The sequence below is a fragment of the Plasmodium fragile genome (genome assembly GCF_000956335.1).
Source record: "Plasmodium fragile strain nilgiri unplaced genomic scaffold supercont1.1, whole genome shotgun sequence".
Lineage (NCBI taxonomy): Eukaryota > Apicomplexa > Aconoidasida > Haemosporida > Plasmodiidae > Plasmodium > Plasmodium fragile.
Window position 1 is genome coordinate 671001 of NW_012192581.1, and position 10155 is coordinate 681155.

Here is a 10155-nt window from a genome sequence, read left to right on the forward strand (position 1 = left end):
ATGAATAGCGTTAAGTGCTATGGGCGTTTTTTACCTGCGTCAGCATTAGAGAATGACCGAGAGGAAGAAAAGAAATTTTTAAAAAGTGAATTAATTCTGACCAAAATATATGGAGAGAGGGTGTCCAATTTGAAGATTTATAAAGATATATTTAAAAGGAGGATAAAGAAATTAACAGATGGGGTGAATAACTTATTCATTGTTTTAAATAATGAGAAGAATGACGGAACAAAGTTAACTGTAGGGGATGGAAATACTTCGTATGGAATTCTTTTTTACCTCATGAACGATTTGGTGCATAGAAATAGATGCAACTGTAATCTCCTTATCACATTTAGCCATTTCGAAATTGTCAGAAATAGGGTGCATGATAAATTGAAAAGGTATGTCTTTCCTCAGAGGAACGTCATTGACCTTGGCAGTTGTTTCGGATTTGAGAAGGAAGACCACGGCTGGGTTAGGAGCAAGGGAAAAGCTCACAGGAATGCTAGCCTCTCCAGTGGATACTCCTTAAAAGCTGAAAGGGATGAATATAAAGAAAAAAAAGAACGTCTCCATGGTGAGGTTTCAGAAAAGAGGGATACAAGGGATCCCTGTAGGATGTACACCGAGTGGGCAAAGAATCGACTGGTTAACTCGGATGTCCTCTGTGATGTTGACAGTTTTCTAAAAGGAAGGAAAAGGGAAAAGTACCGAAGGAAGCACACGAAGGGGAGAAGTACTGGAGAATGGGACCCCGGTGCTGTGAGAAAGGTGTACCTAAGTGGAGAGAATATAAGGGATATCTGTAAAATGCTATGCAGAAGCGGGAGGGGTAAGTCCGTGGAGGGTTTTCGCGATGAAGTGACCTACGAGGTTGTTGAGTTTTACGTGGAGATGGCACAGGGGAGGGGTCTAGACGTGTCTGGTGTAAGAAGCTATTCTGAGGTAGGTAACAGATCATCCATTTGTAGCAAGTCTCCCGTTTCCACCTGCTCAGTAACCATCATCGTTGTTAACAGCTTGAAAGTGGAGGACTCCTCTGAACGAGCTTTCCTCTCCCAATTCTGTGAGCTCTTCTTAAAAAGGAGAGAAGACGCGAATTGCCCAAGATACGCACATTTAACTTGCGAAAAAAAACACTCACTAATAATTAAGTATTTGTTCAGTTTGTACAAATTGCATCCCTTAGGAGGAAGCACCACGGGGGTGAACTCCCTCCCGTTTGAGCTAAACATTATATACATTTCCAGCAATTTCAAGAAGTACAGAAAAGCTAGCGAATTTATTTATGCCTACCTGAAAGGCCTGAACAGGTCAGAATATTTTGTACAACCAAATAAAAAAATGGAGTATCTAAAAAGTGGATTTCACAAGGTGGATGAAAATATATACGTAGTTAAAAGTCTGTTGAATTATTACACAAAGTTGGAGATACAGACGGGAGAAATTAACAAGAGAGTCTCTAGCTTGAGGAATTACCTTACCATATTAGAATCGTCTGCAATTCTTGGAGCGAAAGGTAGACACCATCAGGCATGGATTGAAAACGGAATCAACAACGTTTTAAACCTTTGCAGGAGTAGCACATCCGAATCGGGTGAACCAATCCAATTAGAAAAGGAAAATTTATTCTTTTTTAACAAGGAAGGGAAGACGATAAGGCGAAATTACAAGGAGGCTGCAAGGGGAGAACAACATGGGGGCAAGTACGCAGATAGGGGAACATGCCAAAGAAGTACACAGATGAAGGACAACACGAAAGGGGAGATGAACCATTTAACAAGGAGTGTACAGCGTGTAAAGGAGATAAGGAGAGGAATTAATAATCCGGATAAGATCCACTTTAAATTAGGTTTGTACAAAAGGGGGGGAACAAATATGATTGGAAGTAGAGATCACTCTAGCATAGACAATGCATACTCAAGAGGGAATTCCAATTTAGAAAAATTCAACCAACACTGTTATAAAGACGTGAGGGAGACCAGGAAAAATGTGCTACACAATTGTTGTGAGAAAAAGGAAGAGACATTTGTGGTAGACCCTAATTCGTGCAGAAATTGTACCCCGGTGAAATATGAATCTAGCGAATCGCATACACACTGCAAAAACGATAATTCTTTAAAATGTAGAGTAAAACTTTTTTTGCCGAGTGATGAGGATTTGCGTCATTTCCCCCAAATGGATGGGACTAACCATGGTCCTTTTGCTAGACGAAGCACCCCTATGCTCAATTTTGTGCCTGCCAATGGAATGAACCCAAAAAGGAAGCACTCATCATGTATTGATCCGTTCAGCAATACCATGGAGGTGGAGAACCTATGCGATAGGGCCATTGTCATTGATAAGGAGAAGGAAATGAAATTCTTACCCTGTGATATACTTGGCATGGCTTACTCGAATGGGTCTGATAGCTCTTGCGAGGAAAACGACAACCAGCTCGAATCCGTTCTACACAATATCGAACAGAATAGAGATTTCCTGAAAAGCATTTCCAGCTTAAATTCGGATATTAAGAAGGGCAAGAAAAAGATCGACAGTCGAGCGAAGAGCTTGTTCGAGCAAGTGGACCAGTGCCTCGGGGAAAAGCCGAGCGACGCCGGGGGCAGAGCAGGGTTGGAGAAGCTGGAGAAGCGGCATGATCTAAACGCAACCATCGAGAGGGTGCGAAAAAATAGAGAACCTCGAACAGATGGACAAGCTGGGAAGCAGAAAAAAAAGAAGGACTATACATGTGTAGAGATGAAGGTAAAAAGAGCATCCAGAAAATTAGCCTTAGAAAAATGTACCATGTCGAATATAAGAAGTGGGAAGAATAATCTCAGTTGCTCTGGAAAAAGGGGCAAGTCTGGAACGTTTCCCGCGCACGGCCTGAGTAGTAATCATATGTTCGATAGGGCAACTACGGGAACTAATAAATTACCTGACAAAGGAAAAGAGGAAGAAGCACGAAATTGCGTGGAACACCCTGTTCACTTAAATGGTTGCAAAATGGATGAAAATAGCGTAGAAGGTATTTGTTCCCCTACCAAAAGAAAGGACTCCAATTTAGCTTTATGTGTAAACGAATTAGACCCTCTCCATTCAAATAACCATTGGTTAGGTCATAATGGAGGTAGCATAGGGAAGGAAATGAACATGGAAGAAAATACGCAGAGAATGGAGGAATATATGCTTTCCAAAGAGCGCGTTAATTACAATGATAATCACAATTTTATGTGCCTTGAAGAATCGCAAAATGGGGACCCATCCAGCATAGCTGAAACTGGTGCACTTACGCATGTTTCGTATGGCAAGGGTGATGGTAGGGGAAACAACAAAATTAAAAAGATGCAGGAGGAGGAAGAAAGCCATGTGCGTTCGTCGAACGAAAGCATATTCTCATTTTCATCAAAGAATAAAAACGAGACCAGCAAAGACAACCACTACTGCAGTAGTGAAGCTACCGACGATGATCTAATGAGTAGTTGCACATTAGGCGAAGAAACAATCAGGGCAGTGTCTCCAAATGGAAAAAAAAAGTACGGAATAAATAACTCCAACGGAATGGCAAGGATGCGAAAAAAAAGACAAAACTGTAGTGCGCATAGTGCAGATAATGAAAACGTGACGGCGGCTAGTTCAGGCTCTCAATCGACAGGAGAAGGGAGCAATGTCAGCGATTCCTGCGAAGAAGAACAGGACCAAAGCATTAAAAACTATCATAATCATTTTAAAAAGTTGCTAAAATCGCATATGAGTTTGCTACAGAAAAAATGTGTAGAGGATAACAACGATTTGGATCTTTTACAAAAGATAAAATTTGCAAAAGGAGTCCTGCGCGAGTACAACAATGTTTTGGGCCGCAGTTGGGATGACAAGAATGAGCAGAGCGTACTTTTGCGCCAAGTTATTTCAAACGGATGGGGAGTGGGAGATATAATGCTTAAGCAACACTGCGGGAGGAGTCGATGTGATAGGCACTCAGAATGTGTAGACATGTGCAAAAATGGCAAAGATGGATTTTTAACAAAAAAAAATAGAAAAACTGATAGTGAAGTGCGATCCGGAAGTGATGCGGAGAGTGCGGACGGAGGAATCTCCCTGACGGGGGCTCAAATGAGTCTTCCTGACTTTTATCAAGGTGTGGGTGAGGAAGCGTGTGCGAATGGGGTGGAACACACCGAAAGGTGTAATGTCGACAGGAGTACTTTTCCCCAGCGTAATGGTAAAAGTAGTGACCACGATAAGAAGCCCTTCGCTAGAGGCACATCAAAGGAAAGCAATTATTACAATAATGATTATGTTGATAATTTTGACGAGGCAGAAATTGAAAAGGGTTATACCCCAGAGGGGGAATATGTCCAATGGGAAGAGCCCCAATTGTGCGTCAGTACAAACAAAGAAAAAAACATATCCTGTGAAAATGATAAAAATGTTAATGCGTCCTCACACTACTATGAAGAAAATGTCCTGCCGGATGATCCTCCTCACAAAGGAAACATCATGACGTGTGACCCAAATGACATTTACAATGAATATGAGGAAGAACAATTTGGGGAGCAAGAAAAGAGCGCCTTACATGTCGACCATTTAGACGAATTACAAAATGGAAGAAGTGGCGCCTCACAGGGAAATTACCTCTCAAAATCTTGTGACTGGGAAAACCCTACTCTCAGGAATGGGGATACCGAGGAAGAACGCAATATTGGATGCGGAGCAACGGACACAATTGGACATGTGGTGGACGATGACATACACAAAAGTGACATGGTAGGAAACTTACATACGGGCGAACTGTTTGAGCCGAAAAGTTTCACGTCCAAGTTGGACGAAGTTGAAGATGTTGTGGTACAAGACTCCTTCACGAATGTCTCGAAAACTTCGCCTGACTGTACAGGCGAAAAAACAACTCTACATAGCCACGCAGTCATCCGCAAAATAAGGAGAAAAAAAAAAGTGCTGAAAAGGGGAATACAGGGTGAGACAAACAAATTAAGCAGAGTTTCCTTAAAAAAGAAGAAATTAATGTCCTTCATTTTGAGGGCCATAGAAAGAGGCGAAAAGGATGAAGAACTCATCGCGATTGTAAAAAGTGCGATTTTTAAGATGGAATATTTTGAGCAAAAAAAAATAAGCAAGCTGAAGAGGATGGAAAACGAATTTGAAAAGTTAACTCATTTAGAGGAAAAAATTGTTAGTAATTGTCTGATGGGGAAAAGTCAATTTAGCGGGGAAAAAATTCAAGGGGGGGAACTGCACAACAGAACTGTAAGGCGCAAAAATGGACACGAGGGGGAAGACGACAACAAGGTTTACCAGAAGTGTGGCAGCCATTTGGAGGAAAAGAAAAATAAAGACGCACACAGTGATGAGGTCAAAGGAAAAGATAAAAATGTGGAAACGTATTTTCAGAAGAAATCGCAAAAAGATGATCAAATAGGTGGTGTGCATCCGCTTCGCGGTGGGGAAAAAAAAGAAAAAAAAAATAATTGTGCACATGTGGACGCGTTTCAAAAGGATCGCGTTTGCAACAATTTTTTCAAATTAAATGGCCATAATAGGGAAAGCAAAAAATCGATAGCGTTTTCCGACTTGTGCGTAAATTTGAAAAATGAAAAGCACAGCGCGTCAACGGTGGACGGAGAACAAGCGATGCGAGTTGTTCCCTCCCTTAGTGCGGCAAAGTTGAGCGACGAGGCGCTGACTGAAAAAAGCTCAAGTGAGCGCACAGCGACAGGCGGGGACTTGCACCCTATAGAGGAAAACAACACCCCTAGAGAGCACCACAAACAGGCAGGTAGCGGCACTGGTGGAGATAAATGTAGAATACGCATCACACCAGCAGAGGAGACGTGCGACGCATTTTTCCAAAATTGTGGGGATACCGCCAACGGTTGGACTAAGCCAAGCGACCATCGATTGGACGGGGATCAACAGCACATAGGGCATTCCCCCGCCTCCAATGATAACAGCGTTCGGGGGGAATACCCCCAACAGGACAGGGACTCTTCCAAAGAAACAAATAAAAATAAAGACAGAAATATAACTGTTAGGTACAGAGATAGGGGGGAAGTACGGAGATCCACCCCGCACAGTAGTCATACGTTTAAGCAAAAGGTAAAGGGGAAAAGAAAGACCAATTTGGGACTTTCCTATGACAGATCGTTGGAGGGGCAAAATAGAGTCCCCCTAAAAAGGAATCCCGCGAAGGAATGCATAAATGCAACAGCAGGTCATGTAACATTGAATTCCTCTTTCTTCTCCAACGGGGGTAGCAGCAAGAAGGAGGCAATATCGCCATCCACTGAGAGTGGGGACAAATCAACACGCCGCGTCAAAGTCGGGGTGAGAATCCCGGTGACTGGGGAGAGCATACCAACCCGGGAAAGACACAGAAGAAGGAAGAAAATATCTGATAAGGTGGGGAAAAAAAAAAGTACAAATATCCATACGGAAGAAGGAAAAAAGGAGAATAAAGGTGGTAAGGAACACTCCGCGTGGGAGGTAAGTCTAGGGCATGCCAGAAGTGAAGAAAGACAGAATAGTAACCAGATTGATAAACCACCCCTACTAGGAAATTCAAAGAACTTTCACGTAAGTGTAAGAATGGATCCCCCTCCAGGTAACAATTTGCAGAGAAAAGGTTCATTTCGTAGGGGAAACGCGAGCAGGGCGGTTTTCCCCTTACAAAATGCGCCATCCAATTACACCCCATTTGCTTACACACAACGTGAAGATGGATACCCAGAATTGATTCCCCAATCGTCTAACCTGCACGGCCAACGTGTAGTTTCACCAAATTGGGATGAAACGAAGAGAACTGGTGGGAACCCCATCCCCAGATGCCAAGCCAAAGACAAAGCCAAAGGATGTGAGGAAGGAGAAGAAGAACAGAGCAAATGGAACAGAGACCAACGCAGCTTCATAAATGTGATGCATAAGTCGACGCCAGAAATGAAGGGAGCAAAAAATATGGAACAAATTTCAATCAAAACGGTTATTAATCGCCAGAGAGAAAAAACAATCCCTTGCATTAACTACGACACTGATAGGTATTGCTTCAAATTGGGGTGGTGGAATTGGGGGAAACGGTCCAAGCTACTCGAGAATATAGAAAGGTGTAAGGAAAACATTAAAGAGAAATATTATCAAAATAGGAGAGAGTGCAAACATAGGTCATGTACCAATTGGAGGAGCAAATATTTTACAAAGTTTCAACCAAATGAATATTTATACATTCCTGTGACGAACAAGAATTATTTTCGGAGCAAGAACTCCCTTAAGATTAGGAGCAACCCAGTGAGTGATTTCCACAAACTTAATTTGAAACCCATAACTGGGTTTTTGCAATCGTATGAAAAGGAAAAGGAACGACAAAGAAAAGTTCCCCGAGGCGTGATTAGAGTATCTACCATTCCATACGTTGTAGACGATTATAATGTGAAGAGTGGGGTACCAAAAATTGGGGGAAAATTTGGGGTCAGCTTGGGAGAAGCAAAAATTATCCTTTCGGAGGATGAGGAATCCAATTTGAATGACACATCAGGGTTTTTCGCCAAGGTCTCCAAGAAGAGTGCCCCCAGTGGGTACTTTCCCAACGGACGTGGAAGCTACTCCAGTGGTACAAACTCGAATGATGAGAAAAGCTCCAAGGGAATTATATTCAAGTGTAGGACGAAACAGGCTCATAAAACGGACTTCAGAAACAGCAGCAGTGGAACTGCATATGGGAAAAGGAATTATAAAGCCAGGTCATACAACATTGGACATGACATAAATGAGGGAAGGACACACGATTGTAGGGACGGCAAAGCGCAGAGTGGTCACGAAGGATCAAATGAAAAAGAAGGGTTGGGCCAAAGGTGGGACCCTAAGAAAAAGACTACCGTGAAGGTAAGGAGATATAGAATTCGCTCCATCGAGTCACTTTCTTCTGTGCATAGTGCCCCAGGGAGATCCCCCCAGGGGTGTAGCTCCTCTATGGTGCGGGTATCCTCTGGTAGGAGCACTGCAAGCAGCAGCGTAGAAAGTAGCGAAGTGGTAGGTACTACTAATGCAAAATGCAGGGTCAATTTAAAATCTAAGAAAAGGGCAGATTACCCACAAGGGGGAAAGCCCAGACATATCCCCCCATCCCAATGTAGCAACAAATCAGAAGTGCGAAACAGCAGCAGGGGGAGTGGTAGCAGCTGTTATAGTATATCCTCAGTGGGAACTCCAAATGAGGTATTTAAAAAGGATACCCAAAGAGACCCACACTTTTGTGCAGGCCACAGAAAAAAATTGACACATGAGGAAAATGATATGGAGAAAAATTTAGCTAGAAGAAATTACAAACAAATGAACATAAGTAGCAAACGGGATTATGCTGGATACACGACTGACCATGACACACATTTAAACATGTACAGGGAAGATTACACAAGCATGGAAAGTGAATTAGGAAGAAATCGTCACGGAATAGAATGTGATGGAAGCGGGGAGAGAGATTCGTCCGCAGGTTCAATTGAGAAGGATTTAGGGGAAGGCCCATGCAGAAGGCAGTACTGTCCAGATGAGATAAACCAAGTGAACTGCATACAGCCTGATAGCTACAAGAGGGGGAAAATACAAAACAAAAAAAAACAAAGCTGTAAAACTTCCCATCACAATTCTTACGCTCCTACGAATGATGGTTACTACCATGAAGGGCAGCATAGAGGTAGTGCCAACCCTCAGACACGTGGAAGGAAGGGGCAAGATGCCGATTTTTTGGAAAAGCAATATGATGAATATTTTTACGATAATTAGCGGGTGCATATGGAAGTAATTAATAATGACAACAGTGTTTGTGGATCACCGCAAATGAATTTGAGCAGAAATTTCCCTTTTCCTTGTCCCTCGATTAACCAAAGCGTTAGTATGGAAGCGATTAGTTGTTGACATTATATTTTAATCAGACATTTTGTTTTGTCTCTCTATCTCGATTTCATTTTTTATTTTATTTTTATTTCTTTTTTTTTCCCATTTCGTGCACACGTTCGTCTCATTAACGATTAACCTGTTCCCGTAAACTGCAAAAAAAAAAAAAAAAAAAAAAAATTACGTTTCGAACAATTGACAAGTTACCATTTTGTTCAAAAGAAATGCTGTACCGTTATGTGCGGAGGTATGCTGACCTGGGGGGGAGAGGCATCCTTTATTTTCTGTGCCCTGTAAAGTATGACGTTGTGGAATGTTCAAGGTTTATGCCAATGTGTAATTGCACCTTGGATAAGAAAAATAAAACTTAAAATTATATGCGTGTACATCTTTGGTGCGTATAAATTGAGTGATCTTTTTCCCGCGTGGTGTGGAAGCCTTGTTGGTCTTTCTTCGCACTGAGCGCGTGTTAACCTCATGCTGTACTTCTTTGAAAAAAAATGCACATGTCGCGGGGTGGAATGTCACGCAGTGGAAATTGCCTGAAAAAGAAAAAAATAATAATAATCACATAAACGGTTAAATTAAGAACGAGCCCCGATTTACTTGTTGTCTTATTCCACCTGCAACGTGTTGTTGAATTTTTTGCCAATCGAATGGATCTTTTTTTATTTTATTTGTTACTATTTTTTTTTTTTTCTTCGGCAACACTCAGCGCAGCTAACACCCAGAATCGTTTTACTCCTAAGGGGGCATCACCATTTACTGGTACAATGTATGCACACGAATGGGAAGAATAAAAAAAAAAAATGCGTCCTACATTTTTTGTTTCGTTTTGTCTAAAAGATTCACCTTGTTGATATTTTATTTTGACCATTTTGTTTCACATGAATGGATGGAAGGTCCTTTTTTTTGTCTTACAGTGTGACGATATAATTGTATTCGTTTAATTTTTTTTTTTTTTTTTTTTTTTTTTTTTTTTTTGTATGTTCGCCCAATTAGGCAAGTTACACTGGTGTTACTTCCTCCATTTTGTGTAATTTTTTCATTTGTCCCTGTGCAGACGCGAGTCCGCGTTAAGGGGCTGTAGGCCCTCTACTCAATGTCGCCATATTTTGCGCAGCATAATTTTTTTTACCATTCACTTGATAGCAAGGCAATGTGTGCCATTTGTCCACGGGGGAAGCCACAGCGAAGTAATACATATGAACAGACTTCGCGTATCGAACTAATTGGTAGAAATACAAAAAGGAGTGTCACAACAGAGAGAACAAAACTTACGCCGGACAAAAT

General features: G+C 41.7%; 1 protein-coding gene across 1 annotated transcript; it reads left to right on the forward strand.

Annotated features, from left to right (window-relative positions):
* On the forward strand, window positions 1-8751 carry AK88_00146 (uncharacterized protein; the record flags this gene model as incomplete). The annotated part of the gene is made up of 1 exon (XM_012477797.1): window positions 1-8751. The coding sequence occupies one exon, from the start codon at window positions 1-3 to the stop codon at window positions 8749-8751; it is 8751 nt and encodes a 2916-aa protein (XP_012333220.1).
* Window positions 8752-10155: the final 1404 nt, after the last annotated feature.